General features: G+C 37.6%; 1 protein-coding gene across 5 annotated transcripts in view; it reads left to right on the top strand.

Moving 5' to 3' along the window:
• tnr (tenascin R (restrictin, janusin)) overlaps window positions 1–23465 on the top strand; it is a 156221-nt gene that overhangs the window by 40537 nt on the left and 92219 nt on the right. For all 5 annotated transcript variants that reach the window (XM_086172865.1, XM_086172868.1, XM_086172864.1 and 2 more), the window contains exon 2: window positions 9577–9630. In XM_086172865.1, the coding sequence (XP_086028991.1) occupies window positions 9577–9630 (54 nt within the window). The remainder of the gene's footprint in view (window positions 1–9576; window positions 9631–23465) is intronic.

Raw genomic sequence — 23465 nt, 5'->3', positions numbered from 1 at the left:
TCTATGAAGGAATGTATACATTTACATGTAATCTGAATATGAAAGTATGAAGTGCAGGCATTCTTCTCAAACAGTAGAACTCGTAACCATGTACCGATTGCCCCAGGGTGATTGACGATAGTTAAATAATTTGATTACAAAGATAAATATTTGGTTGCGAAACACTGGAAATCCCTGTAATTTCAGTCATTAAAAGTGCTCTGTTTAGAGTCAGCCATACAGAAATAAATTTTAATAAAGCCTATTAAAACTGGGTTATTCCATACCAGACTATAGACAATTTTCAAATGTTTACAGTACTTTTACATCGTTAAAATCATTAAAATCACTAAACATAGGCATTCAATGTTTTTTCAATTAAATTTGATGTAATTAAAAAAACTTTACTTTGGGGGACAAAAAGTATCTCTGTTTTTCTTAGTCTTCTTTTCCTTTTGCCTTTTCCCTTTAGGGGTCACCGCGGTGAATCAACCTCCTCCATCTAATCCTATTCTCCATATCTGCTCCCACATCAACTAACTTCATGTTCTCTTTCACTACATCCATAAAATCTTGTTTTTGATCTTCCTCTAGGCCTCTGCCTCGGCAGTTCCAATCACATTATCCTTCTGCAAATATATTCAATGTCTCTCCTCTTTACATGACCAAACCATCTTAGCCTGGCCTCTCTGACCTCACCAGCTTCATCTCTGCTGCCTCCAGTTCTGCTTCCTGTCTTTTCCTCCATGCTACTGTCTCTAAACCATACAACACCGCTGGTTTCACCAGTGTCTTGTATACCTTTCCTTTCATTCTGTCTGATACTCATTTATCACACATTTCCCCCGACACTTTTCTCCAGCCGTTACACCCTGCTTGAACCCGTTGCTTCAACTCGTTTCCACACTATTGCTCTGGATTGTTGACCCTAAGTACTTAAAATCCTCCACCTTCTTTATCTCTACTCCCTGCAGCCTCACCGGCTCCTCTCATTCACACGCGTATTCTGTTTTGATGGAACTAACCTTCATTCCACTCCTTTCTAGAGCATTTCTCTTGAGCTTTCCCTCCACCTGCTTCCTGCTCTCACTACAATGTCATCTGCAAACATTATGGAACATGAAGCTCCTCCATGTTTAACCTCCTATGTCAGCCAATCCATTGCCAATGCAACAAGAAGTGGCTCAGGTGTGACCCCTGATATAGTGCCACCTCTACCATCAACCTCTCTTTCACTCTCACAACAAACCTCACCATTGTCTCACAGCTCATATAGACGTCCTGCATCAGTCTGACATACTTGTCTGTCACTGTCACTGTGTCTCATACAGTATCATAGTTCCTTCCTTTTTCTAGATCTGCAAAGACATAATGCAGCTGCCTTGGACTTTATCTGTACTTTTCTACCAGCATTATTAAAGCAAATACTGCATCTGTTGTACTCTTTCTAGGCATGAAACCATACTGTCATACTGTTACTCACAAATGCTGAATTCTCCTCAGTCTAATTTCAACTGCTCTTTCACATGACTTCATCGTATGGCTCATCAATCTAATTCCCCTATAGTTACCAAAATTCTGTACATCTCCTTTATTCTTAAAATTGGGTAACATAACCATTCTCCATTCCTTAGACATCCTAATTTTTCCTTATATTCTAACTCACATCTCACCTGTCGAGCATATTGAACTGCTTCTCTGCATCATGTCAACCAACTTTCAAGCTTTTCCTTTCATTGTCCCAATATCCCTACTTTAAGTTCCAGACTCTTGTCTCTTCTCTTCTTTCTCTACTTATTTTAGCACACAGTCCTCACAGTTGCCCAATTTCCACTGGCACACTGTAGGTTATTGGCGCCATTGGCGGTCTTTGTTAACCCGAGCCTTGACTGCTCTGGTATGGAAGTCATAGGTTTGATTTGCATATTTTTGTTTTGGTAAGTTTTGTGCCAGATGCCCTTCCTGGCACAAGCCTCCATTTATGCGGGCTTGGGACAAACTCAGAAAGACACTTGTGTCTCCCTGAGGCTGCATTCTCTAGTTTTTCTTAGTACTAAGCATTATTTGTATTAGGGTACCAAAAAAAGAATTGCAATGGTGAAAAAGAATGCTCAAACTCCATTGCTGTTAAAGGCATATTGGATTCGATCTGATTCGATTATAATACCTTTACTTTATATTTATTGCCATAGTCAAATTCTTTATACTTTGTAACACTAACTACATGGCATATGCTACTATTTTTTGTGATTTATAGTAACATTTATAAAAGCTTTTTTCTCAGTTCTATACAATTTGACAATCAACATTTTGACTTTTCTAAGTTGCTTTGGATAAAAGCATCTGCCAAATGGCTGTAATTTAATGTAACAAACGAAGAAAAACCAACCGTTCCATCAAGACTCAGGACTCCCTGTCCAAAAAATACATAAACAACAAAAGAAGGCCCAATCAAACACATTGATGCTTTAGTTGTAAGATATACGCAATCTAATAAGAAAAATACAGATGGGCACGAAAAGCTTGGTTGGCTTGGACACCAAAGCACTGACATCAATTTTATAGCAGAAAGAGCTAAAGATGATAAATAGACTTGAACAAAAAAGAGAGTGAGCAGCCGCTGGTGATGATTTTATAATGCTTACCCACAACTCAGGACAAATAAGAGTGCAAGGCAACATTTTAGTGAGAGTGGAAAAAAAAGAAAAAAAAAATCTCCAATGTATTTTTAATAACTGACTTGAATATGCTATGAAAATGTTGAAAAAAACAGTTTCTATCATTAGAAATATTGTTATTTAACATGTCAGCCAAGCTTGCCAAATTAAAGCCAGGGGATGGAAAGTTAATTTTAGCCTTTAAGGGGACACCTTTCCTGGCAAAAGGTACAAACATCTGGTCAGATGAGTCTTTTTGTCTTTGAGATCTCAAAGGACAGCTTTGGTCAAATTTAACTGAGATGTTTGACCAGCAAAACCGCTCAAATTTTTATTCTGAAATGGTCAGTCTATGAACTAAAGGGCACAAATACATAGCCAATTTTAAGTGTTGAAAGTTCACATTCTAATCATTATTCTGACCACAAAATTTTATGCAGTTGGGAGGGATGAGGAAAACACGGTTTCGAAATTCATCTTTTCAACTCTGTCTACTTGTCTTCTGTAAGGTCTTTATATGATTTAAAAGTCTGTCTTAAGACATATCCAAGAATTATAACCCATTTTGAAAATCCCTGAAGGTACTTACTCATATTTTCTATATGATTGGACTATCAATACTGAGGGTAAGTGAAGGTTGCTGTGACAGCTTTACAGGTTGGAAGGTGAGTTGCTTTACAAAACCCTGTAATGCTTTGCTGATTGCATGGCATTGCATTGTTAACTACAGCCAGTTCAGATAATGGCAAATACAATCAAAGCTACATTTGACTGATATGACCTTTGTGTGCTTTCTGACAACACAGTGTGGCATAACCTGGACCAATAGCCTTTCTCTGCAGGCTCTATTTATTGCATCTTTGACATTTCTATTATATCAAACAATTTCTGTCATTCAACCTTTATATCTGAGCCACCGCAGATGAAAATATTGTCACTTGTGACAGAGTTATAAACAAAATCTGTGACAGTTAAATACAGGCGGTACTTCAACAAACATTTTCCCCCCGGTGAGTTTTTATGGTTAATTTTTTACCAAGTAAGTAAGAAGTAATTACAGTAAATTAAGAGATCGGGTTTTGAAATGTTTTCAAATATGAAATGTTAACCACGTATTCTCTGATTCATATCAAAAAAAAAAAAAATGAAAATTGCATAGTTAATCCTATGTAAATGAATTTTTAAAAATCGTTCACACCTGTGTTTGATATCACTGAACTCTCAGGCCAAGCCGACACGGACTGCTTGCTAAGCTGACATATCTGCCTGATTATATTATTCAAAACAAAATGACGAGTCCAAATTTACAGAGGGATGGAGGGACCCCTTGTGCAGCAATGTGTTTTTTGATTAAGAGTCAAGAAATGTTGCTGTCCATAGTGCTGAACCAGTGATCCAGTTATCCTCCAGGGCGGTGGATTCTTAAACTGTTCCTATGTTTTTTTCTTCCTCTCTCTCCTCATAACATCCCTCGAATGTTGGTCCCAGAATGCTTAATGTAAAAGGTCACTTAGTATGGCTGAGCTGCAAGCAGGATGAAACGAATAGTGAATTTGCTATAAATGATTGAATGGTCAGTTAAATTACTCCATGGCGTCTTGTCATAACTAGGCATGAAAGGATTGAATTTGGGGGAAAAAAAGAACATGAAAATCTTGTTGACTTTAACCCTCACAGCAAAGGTCATAGAAAGTGTTATGTAAAGGCCTGTCTGGAAAATACAACATTTATTTAAGTATTACTCCGTATGGCAAATCAACTTCAGCCCGTCCACCTCACAAAAAGACGAGTGGAATGGCAAAGCCACCATTAAAGCAGCAGTCCACTATTTTGTGGCACTGAATCCCCTCAAAACACACCCAGGTGGGTACCATAAAGAATGTTTATTAGGCTGACAAGTCGACACTGCAGCTCCTTGTCATGCTCTGATAATAGGGGCAAGGCACAGAACAGTGGAAGCCTTGCTTCAGCTGTTTAGGAGACAGGCAATCCCTTCAGGGGTGCAGATAAGAAAGCTAAGGAAATAAGAGAGGAGGAAGAAAAGCGAGAAGAGGGAGGGCGGTATTTTGTGGAAGCTAGTCTGTTTTATTAGGGAAGGAAAACAGAGCAAAATAAAATAATGAGCACTGTTGACACTGTGGTGTTTGACATGCAATTATATATTAAAACATATCAAGAGTCTTGTGAGGTCCTCATACGCATTTCAAGACATGTATGACGAGAAATAGCAAAAACTTTCAACTCTGTATTTGTTTTGTACAATGTTGCATGTGGGGAGACCCCAAACAGTTAAAAAATTGAATACGTATTAACGTTTTCCCTTTCCAGTATCTATGAAGTCTGATTTCTTCCACATGAAAGACATGAGTAATAGATTTGAATGTTTACGACTTCAAATTCCATCATTACATTTTATAGCCATAAATTGTTTACTCGTACCTAAAAAGTTCCATAGTTGTTCAAAGTTGTCTTTTAATTTTTTGCAATGTTGGGCTCATAGTAGCTGTGTGCCTTCATTAAATATCTTGGATGCATTTTCCCGTGTTTGTAATGATTCTTTTACACAAATTTACAAACCAAATGTCTTTGTCAGCAGATAAACTGTAGAATTCACCTGAGATCTCTTCTCGTAGGCTCTCTTCTCATGCTTATCTTTGCTACTCTTTTGTTCTCTTTAATGAGCAATTTGTGATTCACCATGAGCCTAGAAGAGATGCAAGCTGTAAATCAGCTAATCAATGGTACCAAAGTTTGTCCCAGAACACTATTGTAGGAAAACGGCTTGAATGAGCCTCATTGATCCAATGGCACAAATTGTTTCTCCAAGAAAGATTGACCTTGAAAGAAAACCAAGATAGGTCTTAAAAAGCTGCCACCTGTGAAATGTGCAGGAATTTCAGTCATAGCACGTTACCAAGCCGACCAGAAAATACCTGTCTTTAAATCATAAACAACTTAAACAAATATGATACAGGCATGCTTGTTTACCACATAAATAGTAACCAGCTGGTGGAGGAAAAAAGGAAGAAGAAAAGAACACCTTTTCCTTAACACAGATCTATGACATGGGAGTGATTTCTGCTCCCCTTTATATTCTTTTCACTTTGTGATAATTGGAGAGAGATCACAGATGGTCTATTGTCAATATGCCGGTGAGATAAAAGCAGAGCTGAAAGGCTGCAGTTAGCTCAACAATGAGATAAGAACTTCAGTGTTTGAAATTGTATAAACATAGAAAAACCATTGTAGCATTCGATCTGTTAATATATGCCGCTTCATAAACAAATTGTACCATCTGCTTCGGGAGCGCTGAGCACCGCTTCTATATAGTGTTGCATGGGCTACTTTCTAGTCCAAATGAATTAAAAAGAAGTCTTTTGTATTGGGATTTTTCTGTTTTCTGTTTTCTGTTCGGCTAAGCATTGATTGTCAAAGGGTGGTTTGAAAAGGACATGAACTTTTGCTTGTATGGTACTATCAATATTTTACATTTGTGTACAACAGGGGGAAGTGATATCTAAATTTTTTGTCTCAGGATATTACATTTTTAATTTTTAATGTACATATTTTACATGCAATTACAGACTTGATTTATAAACAGTAATACTGAAAATCAAATAATGACGATGGAATAAAATATTGCTGTGGGCTTATTTTTAGATTCTCCCCTTGTAGACGCAGGTGCCCCAAAAAAGAAAATGCAGGGATCATCCTGAAAAATATTGTGATTAAGAAGAGGACGCAGAGAGCGGGTTAAGATGGAAGAAGATTATTCAGTGTGGTGACCCTTAAAGGGAGCAACTGAAAGGAAAAAAAGATTTGCAATGTAATTATACTAATTTATTTGGGTTGCATTGTTTGAATTTGTCAAATGCACATTTGGACTTCATCTATGCACTGTCTAACCATAAATAATCATCTTTCCAGTTTAGAAAACAAGGTCAAAGCATGAAAAGACCAGATGAGACAGAGCTTGTTTCTTGCTAACTCATCATAAAATAGTGCAACTCACTTTAATTTTTTCGAGGGTCAGTCCATTTGAGCCAGGAGGTTCCGAGCAACATTATGTCGTCAGGGATAAGTGGACAGAAAGACCGAAAGCGCTACAAAGGAAGCTATTTTAATTAAATTTGGCAGATTTACTCGCCCTCGCTGGTTTTAAAGCATGGATGCTCTGGACGGTGGGGGCCAAAATGGCAGCAATAAAAATGACTCATGGAAGGCAGGGGTGGAAAAGAGCTTCCCGAGGGGGGTGGGGGTAATAGAGGTGGGTATTCAGCGACTGTTCTGTAATGAGAATAAATAGCTGTGTAGTTTGTCGTTTGACAGTAGGTCCGGTGCTGGTCAGGGAAATGTACATAGTGCAATATTTTCAACTTCTGTGACGTTTTGGGAGGGGTAGGAAGCGACGCTGGTGAATGAAAATGGTTTAATGGTAAATGTAACTAAACGGTTATACAAAAAGTAGGTGTCATTTTTTTTATTTCAAAATGTACACTGTTGATGTGTGAGCTGTATTGTAAACAAGTGTCACCTTTGAAAGACAACAATTTCTAGCAGTTGTGTCCTATTTTCTTTTACAGGATAACATTTTCTCCATGATCAGAAACTTTAAAAGCTTCAGTCGATTTAATAATCATTGTAACACCTTGCAACACACAGCGTCAGGTTAATTACTGACACAAGTATTACGATTCTCAATGCTTGGCATCCGATTCAGCTTAATTAAATTAATTTTAGATTGTTCAAGAAAACTGGAAATTTGAATTGTTCCGGATAGATTAGCCACCGTTAGTGCTATTATTTTAAATTTTAGTATATACTTTATTGAAAATGCTGATTGATTTTTGAATAGTTTGATGAGTTCCTGGCAAATGGAGAAGGAACATGCAAATTTTTTACATTGCATTGACAAGTTTGCTCATGTTATCCACAAACTATTGTTTTATACGTCATGATCATAGTGATAGTTAATTTCTTTTAAAGTTCTATACAGGCTTTTGGCAAATGTTGGAAATGAGATTTAATCATAATATCTATAATATTATTCTCATGATGTCATATATTTTGGAGGAGTCATGGCTTACCATGAGTCAGCAGCCTCACTTGTCCTTCTTTCTTTCTTTCTTTCTTTCTTTCTTTCTTTCTTTCTTTCTTTCTTTCTTTCTTTCTTTCTTTCTTTCTTTCGTCTATTACTCCCCTCTCACTTCCTAGAATTCAAGGTGTTTGATCGTCCTAGGACTGAATGATATGATTCACATTCTCTCACTTTCTAATATAAAACTTTTGGCTCAGGAGATAGAGCAGGTCATCCGGTAATCTCTGGTTTGTGGTTTGATCTCCCCTTCCTGTCCATGTTTGGAAGTGTCTTTGAGAAAACAGTGGATCCTGAGTGGCTCTTGATGTGCACGCCGGTGACTTGCATTTCAGTGCTGCTGCCGTGAGTGTGTCAGCGTTTGTGGGATTTGTGACAAAAAACACTTGAAAGAAGTGATGTGCAGTGAGGTTCATGGCTGGTGAGGCACTGACTTCCATGAGGCAGGAGAACTGCGTGCCTCACTTGATGGCTCTTTGCAGCCATCAAGTTTTATGATGGCTCAGCACAAGAAACTAGTAACCCACGTACATTTGTTGACAAAGAACCCTGTACATTGGAAATGTAGTTCATATAGCAAAAGTGTTTAAATGTTTTAATAGCAACATACAGAGAGACAGCAATGTAGCGTGCCAGCAGTCAGCTGTCATTGCGCAATTTACGTTGAGGCACAACTGTTCGCTGCCTCACAGCACATCTCTTCTCAGTATTTGAACCGTAAATGTGAAAATCTAGCGATTTCGAATAAAAAAACAATCTAAAACTGGTGAAGTTAAATGAAAAATACTTTTCTAAATATAACCATTTAATTCTTTTTTCAGTTAAAATTTTATATCTTTCCAAGATTGGCAAGTGAGGCACAGCCTCTCCTGTCTCCCCTGACTCCACGCCACAGCTTGAAAGTATTTTGAGCACCATTAAGGTAGATAAACACTTTATAGATGCAGGCAATTTTGTATTTTCCAGTCACAGCTTCAATGCGCATCTGCACTCCATCACTGTAAAATTCTCAGAGTGAATTCTAAACGTATTTGCCAAATGTGTTCACGTTTTCTGATCCCTAGTAATTTGCCACACATCTTAATCAGTATGAAAATTATAGAAACATTCATCAATAGACATGCTGGGAAAAGTTCCAAATTTAATGTGCCTGCAAACGGGATGACACACTCGCTACGTTCTGATAAAACTCAAGAAAGACTTTCCATTGTTTTTTTTTAAACAACAGTCATTGTGGCACAAAAAATGAAAACAAATATTTTTTCTCTGCTCATATTTTTTGGAATAGTTCTCAGTTTCGTTTGGCTCAGTAGGCTCTGCTTATTATTGGCACATCATAATGCTGCAAGAACTCCGAAAATCAAAGTGGCAACGTTCATAAAATTACTTTGTTTTCTCTCTTGAGCATTTGATTCTTCCTCTCTATTTTTTGGTGAAATGTAATTCTTACAAAAACCACGCCTGCAATTTATAGATTAAAGAATCTTTTTCTTTTTCTTCCAAAAGCCCTAAACTGATCTTGCTGACCATAATGTTGAAATTAGTTGCTTTACTGAAATCTAGTGTACAGTAAATCTTTATCCTTTTGACATAACAATTATACACTTTTTTTCATATATTGAAATTATAATTGCTTAGTGCATGTTTTAAATGAATCATTGTTATTTTAACAAGCAGAATAAAGAAGCAGGTTGTAATACTTTTAATACTGATTTAATACTGAGTGCACTTGGATTTGTTGCATTTTGACTTTTTCCTTTTGCACTATGAATACTGAAACTGAAACCAGGACTAAAGATGTCTCATGTTTAAAACATTGACCATTTATCTCCTTTCTGTTGACAGCTGACGCCAAGTGAATCAGTTTCAAAAGGACCAATTCCAGACAATTCTCTCAAGGTAATTTTCAACTTCAGCTGTTTACCTCATGTCTTTTCATAATAGGTCATCTGCATTTTGTAACCAAATTTACATTGCTGGGGTAAGAGTACCCCAGCAATATTGTGTTGACAAGGTCTCATCAAACCAGTTAAAAAAGAAAAGACTGTTGATCAAACCATCTACTTGTAATTTCAAGGGAATGCCATGTTGAAAACTGTTATTACTTTTTCTTGTTTTCAGTGCAGTGTCTTTGAAAAGATGTTCAGGAGGCAGTGCAACAAGTCTTTTATTTTCACACACACTTAATAGGAGCTTGCATGAATTCCCATACTTCCTCTGTCCCTTTAGGCTGTTCCCTTCCAGGGTGGCCACAGTCAATCATCTGCCACCTTTTAACTCTTTTCTCTGTATGCTCTTCCTCTTCCTCCAGGCTCACTGCCTGGCATTTCAAACTTCAACATCCTTCTAACAAATAATTCAAAAAATTCTATCTGTATGTATTTGCCCAGTAAAGAAACACAACATCATGTTTTCCTATTGATTGAAATCCTTACTTTGCCATCCACATTGAGTACCAGATGTTTAGAAAGGGTGTTAGTACATAGACAATATCTGGATAAATTAGGACATAATACGATATGGATAATGAATGAGGTATAGTGGGAATGAAATTTGCAGTGGTGCAAATAAAGTCTTTTAGGTAAACAGAGTCATGCAGGCTGTTTGATAGATTTTACCAGTCTTGTACAATGGCAACGATTTATGTGTTGCCTATTGTAGTAAATCTGAACGAAAAAAAAACTTTTGAATTTGTTTAATATAATTGGAATTATGTAACTGGCCTCATGTACAAAGGTGAGTTTGAGGGTGTCTAACTGCTGTGCTGCAAAATAGAAAACATTTCAAATTCACTTAGTACATTTCAGTTTGCATTTCAATTTTCTGATCATCTTGTGTGCCTCTTTTCCACAAATCCTTACAGGTCCTCATCGGTTTTACACCACTTATGCCTTTGCTATCAAGCAAAGGCATCTAAATAATTTATAATTCTCATCCTATGAACCAAACAAAACAGGACTGTGCACACATATGTTAATAGCTTTGCACTTCATTTCTTATCGGCGACTGCAAAACTTTTAAATAGAATATATTTGAGGCAAAGACTGAACTTTGATCATATGACATTGTTTATATAATTACAATGGTGTTTTCAGAGCCTGCCTCAACTTTACTAAGCCAAATCCCAATTCTTGCAAAGTCACACTCCTTTCTCTACCCCCTTTAACTATTTTAGCGTTTCAACGGATACTTTTATCAAAGAGGCTATACGAGTAACTATCTGGATCGATCATCAGTCTATTACCCTTCTTGCAATGGAGTTACAGTGGCGCTGACTCAAAGGACACAATCCATTAAACCCCAAGTCTCTAAATGTGGTTAAAATCTACCTGTATTTCAGTCTTTGTAGCCCCCTCACTTAGTATTCGGCCCAGATTAATCTTGAAAAATGTTATGAATATGTTTTTAGAATTGTATATTATTTTGTGCTTCTACATTCTTCTCAGAGGCTTATTTTGGAGAGTATTTTCAGTTACAGCAAATCCCAGAATAATCGGTGACTTTCCTCTGCTAAGCCTCCAGAATGGGAAAAAAAAAAAATGCTTTATACTCGTCTTTTCAATGCACAGATGGCCCATGGTAGACAAGTCACTGTCAGAGTTCCCAAAAATACTCAAGAATTAATAAAGTATTAAGTGACCTTTCCTCTCGACTTAGCTTGTGGTTTAGCATACTTTCTGTTAAACTCTTGTACAACAGGAAGAGCATGGATTATAATCCACAAATTGTGTTTTGCCTCATCTGCTATTGATCTGTCCAAAATGATATTGTGAAGCAGAATAAACACACAGGTTTATAACATTCTGGTGAAATACAATCAATGAGGATCAAACATCGTCGCAACAACATGGCTTAGATTATGTTTTTTTACTTAACATGGGCTCTTCACATGTCAGGATTTTTCAAGATTTGGTGAGTATTAGGAGGAGTTTGTTTTATTTCAGTTGTTTTTATAATGTTGGATGGGTGTTACATGGATCCTATTCTATTAAAAAGAAAAAAGTTAAAACAAATATTTCAAATGCAGAAATGCATAAAGTTCCTATGATCACAATATTTACATTGCAGTGTACGATTAATGAAAAACTACAACCTTATTAAAGACAATCACTGACTAACGCTCCAATTACCTGCACATTAGGACGAATTAGTTAATTGAATTTGAATTGAATCTCTGGTGTAAGATGCTGTGCTGTTTTTTAAACCTTTTTTTTATTAACTTTTTTTCTGTAGGAATTACTCAAAAAAAAACCTTTTTAACATTTTGTTTAACACAGAAAATCATAAAGCATATTCTCAAATTGATCATTTATGACGAGAATACATTTACTGTAAACATATTGAACTTGCAGATTTCTTTTTAATAGAGACACCAGTAACGGGATCATGGCAACCGATTACGGAACCATGACTTTTAAACTTTGTCGGCATTCATTCATTAATGCATGAATTCATTCATTCAATATATTTTTTGCTTTTCTTGCGGACAAGGTCCAGTTTGGGGGCCTAGAGCCTGCAGTTCATCCTGGACTAGTCACCACTTGATCATAGGGCCACATATAGTCATACAACCATTCATTCCCTCATTCACATGTTTGGGCGAGTTGGAGTTTGGGGGGGCGGCGCGGCGCAGTAGGTAGAGCAAGAGTCTCTGGAACCGAATTTGATTTGATTACCGGGTCCTTCTAGTGTGTCGAAGTGTTGTTGAGCAAAACACTGAACCCCTAACTGCTCCCCTGGCGCTGTTGAACGGCAGCCTACTGCTCATGGTTCATCCATGATGGGTTAATTGCAGAGAACAAATGTCCCCACTGGGATTAATAAAGGATTTATTAGTAGTTAATTTAGTGCCTCCATATAACATACAGCATGTTTTTGGACTTTGAGAGGAATAATCCAGTGGAAGCCACACAGACACAGGGACAATATACAAACTCTTCTCAGAAAGGCGCCCTATCAGAGTAGAACAAGGGACCCCCTCGCTGTTGAGGCGAAAGCTCTAACCACTGCTGCTATTGTAGTATTATTAAACATATAATGCGTTTTGAATAGGAGCAGAATGGTTTGACTGATTTTCAACATGTACACTATGTTTTCAAGTTAGAATTTATTTGAAGTTTAAGAGTCTTTGGTTGCTTGAGCCTAATTGCCTGCTTGCCTGTTGAGAATGATAAAAGGCAACACGGGCAGGAGTTTGCTTGACTAGTACTCAACCAGCGTATTGTGTTTTTTCCCAATTTTTTTTTCAACAAAACAGCTATTTTGATGATTAAAAATACATATTTTCTTTACAAACACTGGTGCTAATACACAGCTCACAAGTCCGCTTGCATCCGTATCATTGCACAAATGAGGTGTTGATTTTTTGCGGGTCAAATTTGTTTTTTTTTTAACTTTTATGATCACCTGATCATTTAGGATCTTCAACAGCAGGAAAAAAATATCAGAAAAAAAGTTGCAAAATAATCTGAGTAAAAATTGATTTCAAAAATGGGAAAATGTTAAATTATTTTTGAAGACTATTCCTACACAAGTTACTCACTGGTTTAATGGGAGGTTGTCACACATCAGGGAATGTCTACATTATTTTCTTCAATTACAAATTATTACTTTTCTATTTTTGAATGGACTTATGTGGACTTAAGTGGACTTGAACTGCTTACCTTAAATCTGTCAAATTTGATTTGTCAATATTGAAAAAAGACAATGATTGGGTTTGAACAACATATTGAAACAATTTCTTCTGATTAAAACACTGTCTACTAAACCAAAGCAATGCATATGCTGACAAGCATAGTTTGGACAATGGTGGAATCAAGCTTTGTGTGGAAACAAAATATGTGTGACACTACTCCCTTTTGCTTTTAGGTTTCAGGTTATAGGTTCCACTTACACAACAACAACAACAACAACAACAACAACAACAACAACAACAACAACAACAATAACAATAATAATTATAATAATAATAATAATAATAGTGCTGATGATGATGATTATGATGATGATGATTATATTATAATTATTTTTATGATCCCTTATTGTTATTATTGTTATCATTATTATCATCATCATCATCATCATCATCACTATAACAGTGATAAGACATTTTTAATATACAGTGGGGCAAAAAAGTATTTAGTCAGCCACCAATTGTGCAAGTTCTCCTACTTAAAAAGATGAGTGAGGCCTGTGATTTTCCTCATAGGTACACTTCCACTATGAGAGACAGAATGAATTAAAAATCCAGAAAATCACATAGTCTGATTTTTAAAGAATTTATTTGCAAATTCTGGTGGAAAATGAGTATTTGGTCAACTGCAAACAACCAAGATTTCTGGCTCTCACAGACCTGTAACTTCTTTTTAAGAGGCTCCTTGGTCCTCCACGTTTTGTTTTTCTTCTTGTAGAATTATAGACCTGCACCAGGCTGTGAAGAATGAATCTCCTATAGGTAAGCAGCATGGTGTGAAGAAATCAACTGTGGGAGCAATTATTAGAAAATGGAAGACATACAAGACCACTGATAAACTCACTCGATCTGGGGCTCCACGCAAGATCTCATCTCGTGAGGTCACAATGATCACAAGAACAGTGAGCAAAAATCCCAGAACCACACGGGGGGACTTAGTGAATGACCTGCAGAAAACTGGGACCAAAGTAACAAAGGCTGCCATCAGTAACACACTACGCTGCCAGGGACTCAAATCCTGCAGTGCCAGACATGTCCCCCTGCTTAAGGCAGTACATGTCCAGGCCCGTCTGAAGTTTGCTTGAGAGCATTTGGATGATCAAGAAGAGGATTGGGAGAATATAAAAACTCAACTTGTTGTGATTTGGGGAGAAAGAATGCTGAGTTGCATCTGAATAAGACCATACCTACTGTGAAGAATGGGGAGTGGAAACATCCTGCTTTGGAGATGTTTTTCTGCAAAGGGACCAGGATGACGGATCTGTGTAAAGGAAATAAAATGAATGAGACCATGTATGGTGAGATTTTGAGTGAAAACCTCCTTCCATCCCCAAGGGCACTTTTCTCATTTTGTCTCTCATTGTTGAAGTGTCCTTATGATGAAAATGAATTCTCTCTCATCTTTTTAAGTGGGAGAACTTGCACAATTGGTGGGTGACTAAATAGTTTTTTGCCCCACTGTATTGGTAAATTGATCAGTACAAACTACTAGTCTTCACGATGCACACAAAGTAGCATACAAACACTCAGTTTCGCCAGACTCCGCGTTTGCCTGTATAATTACTTCTCATAGGAACCGAGTCATTGATTGTTGCAAATGTCCATTGAGCCTCGTCTGAGCCCTACTCTTTTTGATGTTAGTTCTAAAAGCCGATGGGATAAATGACATCTGTTGGACAGTAACCTCTGTGGGAGCATGATTATCTGAGAATTTCAATGTAAATTCCAATAGGTGAGAATATATTTTGGTTGCTGATGAAAAGAAATGTACATACTCTTGGGCTCACTAAACAAGAAACATTGGTATGTCTGAAGGGAACAATAAAATATCTGGATATTGGCAAAGAATTTCTTTTCCCTGGATAAAATGGTCTAAACAGATCGTTACAGCAAAAGGTCATGAAGGCAACAGCAGTTTAGTGTGTTACACAAATATTTGGTGATGCCACTCTCAAACAATTATTTGTAAGCGACTGACCTTTTTTAAAAGGAGAGAATGTTCATTGTGGTTCAGAGTCAAGGATACATCAACATCTGTCATCATCACAATTGAATTAAAAAAGATGAAAGTCTAGATGATTTTCTTAACTGCTAGCTTAAAAAATGTTATTTATTTCAAATGGCAGGTCTCCACATTTTAAAACTGAGTATTAAGACTATCAATTAAGCAAAATTTATATGTCAGTAATCACTAATGATTGTAAGACTTCCTTGGTTATCCATAGTGTTCCTTTTTTTCTTTCTTACAGTGCGATCAGACAGGCATTTCCCTCAATGACATTTGATTTTGCCCTTTTGTCCCCCAGAACATGTTATGTTACCGATTATGTGCAGTGGATTTAACTGTTCCATCGTTTCATTCTCAGTCATTTCATTTACAGTTTAAAAATGAGGTTGAAATCTGGCAGATAATATTGAATCTCCAAATGCATTGCTGCTCATTCTAAGATAATTACAGTTAAATACTATCCTGTGCATGTTGAGTGCAAATTATCACATTTAAAAAATATGACATGCATGAGACAGCATGTCATTTTCTCTCACTGCGCCTTGTCAATTAAATTACACAGACTTATTAATAAGTATTTCCCCCATCAAGTAAGTAAACATCAAGCAGAGAATTGGCTCTATCTGTGCTGCCATTCATGCACACAGTAAATCAAGTCAGTTTTGGCATTCGGACATAGAGATGAATCATTCCAATTCAAATAGAAAAGCTAAATTTTAACTCATCAAACAGTCCTCCTTGTCTGGTGGTCTTTGGGTATCTGTAATATAAAATTTTAATTAGTGGTCTGAACATGACAACATATTAAAGAATTATAACTGTAATGTTGTGTAAACATTTATACATTGTATCATGTGTCTCTTTTGTTGTATAAGCAGCAAAATACCACTGATTAAAAGGAAAACTGTCCCCTTTGAATAATTATAGTTTTTACAACTGTTATTTGTGACAGAAATTATACAATTTAGCTATTTATCAAATGGAACGGGGGACTTGGACAGAATGCTCATATCATGGCTGGAGTTTTCTGAAAAGTTGTGTGAACTATACTTCCTACAAAGCTAAGTAGAAGAATGTCTTTTGCAGTGCAGTTGTTTTTTGGAGACCTTCCTGGTTTATCTTCTTTCTAGTTTTTGACTGTATTGTAAAATGCTGATATATAGGTAGTTTTTCTGATGTTGTGCTCAAGAGCTTGCTGCTATTTATATTATATGGCCAAAAGTATTCGTTCATCTGCCTTGACTCACATATGAACTTAAGTGACATCCCATTCCTAATCCATAGGGTTCAATGTGACATCTGTCCACCCTTTGCAGCTGTAACAGCTTCAACTCTTCTGGGAAGGCCGTCCACAAGGTTCAGGAGTGTGTTTATGGGAATTTTTGACCATTCTTCAGATGCGCATGTATGAGATCACACTGATGTAGGATGAGAAGACGTGGCTCTCAGTCAATTCATCCCAAAGGTGTTTTATTGGGTTTAGGTCAGGACTTTGTGCAGGCCAGTCAAGTTCAACCACGCCAGACTCTGTCATCCATGTCTTCATGGACCTTGCTTTGTGCACTGATGCACAGTCATGTTGGAAAAGGAATAGGGCAGCTCCAAACTGTTCACACAAAGTTGGGAGCAAGGAATTGTCCAAAATGTCTTGGGATGCTGAAGCTTTCAGAGTTCCTTCCACTGGAACTAAAGGGCCAAGCCCAGCTCCTGAAAAGCAACCCCACACCAAACTTCACACTTGGCACAATCCAGTCAGACAAGTTCTCTTGGGAACTACCAAACCCATCAGACTAATCCATCAGATTGCCAGATGGAGAAGCGCGATTCGTCACTCCAGAGAACTCGTCTCCACTGCTGTAGAGTCCAGTGGCAAGGTGCTGTACACCACTGGACCCGACACTTTCTCTGCAATCGCTGCGCACTGTTCTTGAGCTAATCTGAATGCTACATGAAGTTTGGAGATCTGTAGCGACTGACTCTGCAGAAAGGTGGCGACCACTCTGCATTATGCGCTTCAGCATCTGCTGACCACACTCCATCAGTGTGCGTGGCCGAACACTTTTTCGGCCACTCTTTTTCCCAAACACTTCCATGTTCTTTTAAAACAGCTCACAGTTGACGGTGGAATATTTACGAGAGAGGAAATTTCATGACTGGATTTGTTGCACAAGTGGCATCCTATCACAGTTCCATGCTGGAATTCACTGAGCTCTTGAGAGAGACACATTCTTTCACAAATGTTTGTAAAAACAGTCTGCATGCCGAGGTGCTTGATTTTATATAACTGTGGCCATGGAAGTGATTGGAACACCCGATTCAGATTATTTGGATGGATGAGCGAATATTTTTTTTACCATATTGTGTATGTTCAAGCACATTTTGCTCTATTACCAATCACTCATTTCAGTTTCATGGCCAACAGAGATAATTATGCCACCTTCACTCCATTCACATATCCCACTACCTGAGCTTTGGGGTTGGAAACCAATGCACACTACATTCTGTTTAACCACCCACAGTATAATTTCAAAGCAAGGCCTTGTTGAGTTGCTGCTTCAAACACGACAATATTGGAAATCTAATTGTTTTAGTACATCTTTAAATAAAAGTTAGAATGTTTTTTTTTCTCAATAATTTATATCTCTATATATATATATATATATATATATATATCTACTGCTCAAAAAAATAAAGGGAACACTTGAACAACACAATGTAACTCCAAGTCAATCACACTTCTGTGAAATCATAGTGTCCACTCAGGAAGCAACACAGATTCATTTTGACTTGTTTTAAGGACATTACATCAAAGTTGGATCAGCCTGGAGTTTGTTTTTACACTTTAATTTTGAGTGTGATTCCTAATCCAGACCTCCATGGGTTAATACATTTGATTTCCATTGATCATTTTTGTGTGATTTTGTTGTCAGCACATTCAACTGTGTAAAGAGCAAAGTATTTCATAAGAATATTTCATTCATTTAGATCTAGGATGTGTTTTTAAATGTTCCCTTTATTTTTTTGAGCAGTATATATATATATATATATATATATATGTATATCATTTTTTGATTTATCAATCCTTACTATGAAATTAATAACCTGGAATAAATATTTAATAAGATAAAGTTAAAGACTTTTAACGAAAGGAATTCCATGGATGGAGTAATTCCAAAGATAAATGTTCAAACTTCTAACTCATGTTTCAAAGTATACTCTTGTGCTCTCTCTGAGTCCTGGCGCCTCTAACCAGCATTACTCTACCCTCTTACATTGCTTACTCAGCAAATGGCTTGCCTTATTGGGAATTTGCCTGTCATTATTCAGAGCTCCTCTTCCAGTTAGGGGGTTTGAATAATGCAATGCTCTGTTTTTAACTTCCATTTTAACACGTCTGTCTGCTCAGCAGAGAAAGTGACAAAGATGCACAGAAAGAAATAAGAGCAGAAAAGCAAAGGGACAAAATGTGAAAGGGGCAAAGAAGTTGTTGAGCCAGCAGACAAAGGGGGCGGCGAGCATAATAAGAGACAACGGGAAGCTGTACTGATTGTGGGCAACATAGTGCAGCACTTATAGGAGGATATATAATGTCATTTGCTTGCGTAATGAGACAAGCAGTCATTTGTAACATTCAGTATTAATTCACTGCTCATAATAATTTTTATGCAATGAACCTAACCTTAATCCCGATTATTGAAAAGTTGGAAAGTCCTAGCTCTGATATTTGCATAGGCGGAGCTTGATGGATGGCAACAGTTGTCCTTTGTGGCACAAGCAACAGTAACGGAATTGACTGGAGCGCTGGCAATAATTTTGCCACAGTTACATCCCTTTTATTTAAATAACAAAACAACCAAGAGGCTGATGACAGTCGAAATGGAAGGATTGACTGAGAGGGTGAGCGTGGTGCCCATGTTAATAATCCAAAATCAATGACTTCTTAAACCACCTTACAATTGCGCATACATGTGTGGAAATTTCTTTAATTAAATACATTTAATAGGTTTAATTGATTTCATTAATAGTTTTAACAACTTTCACTGAGGCATGCCAGTATGACACAGATGCAAAACCTAAAAATGCATCCTGTTTTTAATTAAACAGTGGTTTACTGAGCAAACTGAGGCTCATGTGTACTAAGTGTGTTCATATATCATGTAGTTGTGAAAAATATTCCAATAGAAATAAAAATTGTATAAACCCTGTGGTAAAGGTGTTTGAAAATTAAGTGCCAAGTGTGTGGCTCACATGCAACATGCAACTATAAGTTTTGGTTGAAATTCAAGGAACATCGTAATGGAACATACTTTTAGTAAGTATTGAAAAGCTGCTTTCTCAAAGAGAGACAATGATTGCAGCCCATAAATGCATTATTGCATCTTTCTCTACTCGCTGTCCATTTTAGTGGCAGTTACACATAGAGTGTACATTACATTACATTACATTACATTACAGTCATTTGGCAGACGCTGTTAAAAAAGGGACTCACAAAAAGTGCAATTCCGTCACCGAAAATCCGAAGTACCAGTAGTTGGAAGAGAGAAGTGACCACCAACCAAATAGCCATCTCAGAACCATATACATACATTCATTTCATCGTTTTTTTGTTTGTTTGTTTATTTTTTTTCCGGGGGGGTTGGGGACTAAGTGAGATTGGTAGGGTAGTGCTTGGTGAAGAGGTATGTTTTCAGCTCGCAGCTGAATGTAGGGGAACCGCCTTTGACTTTTATTGTTATTTATTTGAAATGCTGTCTCCTGTGTTAGAGAACTAAAGATACACCCGTTCCACTTATTGATTTTGTCAAATCTGCTTGACCTTTCTTCAAAACTCTTTTTTATTGGAAAATAAAATGTTCTCAAACTTAACTAGTACTGGGTAATTTTCAAGCTGTGGATCAGTGCTCGACACCCCATGTTGCACTGAAGATGAATATCCGTAGCAAATAACCTAAAATTAAATCATACAGGACTAATTTCTAAACTTTTAACAATTTTAATTAAATTAATTAAATTAATTTAATTCAAATTAATCTAATTGTTAAATTCATTGGCCATAGTGTGGGGTTAGTGGGCCACGCTGGGTGGACAGTTTCATTGATGGGACAAGGACAGAAATGGGCAGTTCTCATCCATTGATTTAATTCTGGTGTACTGTTAATATATCAATCAGGAAGGATACATATTTTTATTATCTTTTTGCAATCTAAAATTTGTAAAAATATTAGCAGAGCTTTGTGGAGCTCCGGTAATATTCCCCTATACCATTCGTATTGCACTGCCCTCTACAGGCACATCCAAAGTGAAACTCCATCTAACACGCTTACACTTGTACATGAAAAATGGGCATGAAACCCTATCTGTGTGAAGATGACCAGCCTAACAAAGTAAAGGGATAATGTCTTCTATGAATTTAAATTGTACCTCCTGTAAAGAACCGGTGAACTGCATCTGGATGAGCTCCACATTTAACAGTTGAGTGTCTCGGCAGCATAACATTTCCATCACTATAATATGATTATGATGGCCCCATCCGTTACTGACAAAAGCTGCAGACTGTTGTTTTTTCATTCTGCTTCCAAATTATTTTTTATCCAGCCGAATAATCGAGTGGTACAAGTTGGGTACCATTTCTTGTAGTTGAATTTCTTAGAAATACGTAAGGCTTTCATCACTGACAAAGTGACTAATGCAACTGAATGGAAAAAGTTACATCACAATGAATCAGTAGCGGAACATATTCTAGCAATTACCATAGATACAACAGAGTTGAAAAGGTATCAGATGTCCCATTCAAGATTCTTCGGCTTCAAATTATTTTAGCCCGTGGAAAACAACACAAATATTTGATCAGATTTGTGCCACTTGTCATTTACCTTCAGACTGCTCCCTCGTGTCCAATTCAAATAAATATTTTTCTCATGAGCTCTTTTTCAGACATTCTAGTCTTTTATCTTTATTTCACAAAACTGATGGTGGTACCCTTCTGTATTTTCTGTGAACACTGAAATCAATATTTTTGTCGCTTTAACCCTTACTTTCTTCACTGCCTCCTGAGTGTTGCTTCTAGTCGAATAGCCCAATAGCATTTAATTGCTGTAGGTTTTATGGGGTCTGCTGAGAAGTAATAGCCACTCAGCAGTTCTGTCCAAAAGATAGATGCTGCCAATGCTTGTCTGAAAGTTTGTTGCAGTGTAGGAACACACTCAGGGAAGTGCAGGTGAAGTAATTAAAGAAAATACCAGAGTCTTCTCATTCTTTTCCTTTCGGCCTTTCCCCTCAGGGGTCGCCACAGCCAATCAACCTTCTCCATCTAACCCTATCCTCCTCTCTCACACCAACCACCTTCATATCCTCTCTCACCACATCCATAAATCTTCTCTTTGGTCTTCCTCTAGACCCCCTGCCTGGCAGCTCCAATTCCAGCAGCCATCTACCAATATATTCACTATCCCTCCTCTGTACATGACCCAACCATCACAGTCTGGCTTCTCTGACCGTCTCTCCAAAACATCTAACATGTGCTGTGCCTCCAACAGACTCATTCCTGAACCTATCCTTCCCCGTCCTATCCTTCCAGCATCTTCACCTCTGCGGCCTCTACCTCTGCCCCATGTCTTTTTGTCATTGTCATTGTTTCTAAACCATACAGCATTGCTGGTCTCACCACCATCTTGTACACCTTTCCTTTCATTCTAGCTGATAGTCTTCTATCGCATAGTACCCCTGACACTTTTCTCCACCCATTCCAGCCTGCTTGAACCCATCTCCTCACCTCTTTTCCACACTCTTCGTTGCTCTGGACTGTTGACCATAAGTACTTGAAATCCTCCAACCTCTTGATTTCCACTCCCCGTAGCCTCACTGTTCCACACAGGTTCCTCTCATTGACACACATATATTCTGTCTTGCTGCGACTAATCTTCATTCCTCTCCTTTCCAGAGCATACCTCCACCTCTCTAGATTTTTCTCAACCTGTTCTCACTACAGATCACAATTTCATCTGCAAACATCATCATCCATGGATATTCCTGTCTAACCTCATCTGTCGGCCTGTCCATCACCACTGCATCCCTGATTGGAGTACTACCTCCAGCTTGAACTTCTCTGTTACACCTACAGCACACCTCACCACTGTCTCACAGTTAGCATACATGTGCTGCACCAGTCTCTGGTATACTTCTCTGCTACACTAAACTGTCTCGTACAATACTGGAGTTCCTCTCTCCGCACCCTGTCATATGCTTTTTTTTGGTCGACGAAAGCGCACTGCAACGCTGTCTGACCCTCTCTCTACTTCTCTATTAGCATTCTCAAAGCAAATACTGCATCTGTAATACTCTTTCTACGCATGAAGCCATACTGCTGCTCACAAATGACGATTTCTGCTCTCAGTCTAGCTTGCACTACTCTTTCCCATAACTTCATTATATGACTCAACAACTTTATCCCTTTATAGTTACGGCAATTCTGGACGTCCCCCTTGTTCTTAAAAATGGGCACCATCACACATCTCCATTCCTTGTCTAGAGACTTGCATACCAAGACAGGGACAGGTAAATCATCAGGATCAACTGCTTTTCCAATCTTAATCCTCTTCAGTGCCTTCCTCACTTCACTTTACTTTAGCTGAAAAGCAAATGAGCTCAATTTTTTTATTGTTATTTAGTGGAAGCTAATTGACCTGAATAGGGTGAATAGGCTTACCCTATGTTCCTGTCTTTTCAATACAGCCGTTTCCATCCATTTTTGCAAAGTCTACCACCATCTGTCCCTCTGCTTTCTTGTCCTGGATATCAAATCTATCCATCACTTCTTCATCACCTCTATTACCATTCCCTCATCTCTGGTGATTTTCTGCATTAGTTCATCTAACTCATTCCAGAACTTCTTCTCCTCTTACTCACATCCCACCTGTGTAGCATAAACACTAACAACATTGAGCATCACACCTTCAATTTCCAATTTTAGCCTCATAAGTATATCTGATGTTATTTACACCTCTAGAAAATTCCTCACAAACTCTTCCTTCAAGA

This window comes from Fistularia commersonii, chromosome 25 (genome assembly GCF_037954325.1).
Source record: "Fistularia commersonii isolate RoL2024-O1a breed Wild chromosome 25, RoL_Fcom_v1.0, whole genome shotgun sequence".
NCBI classification, from domain to species: domain Eukaryota; kingdom Metazoa; phylum Chordata; class Actinopteri; order Syngnathiformes; family Fistulariidae; genus Fistularia; species Fistularia commersonii.
Note: the sequence above shows the minus strand (reverse complement) of the source record. Positions and strands in the feature narration are given on the sequence as shown.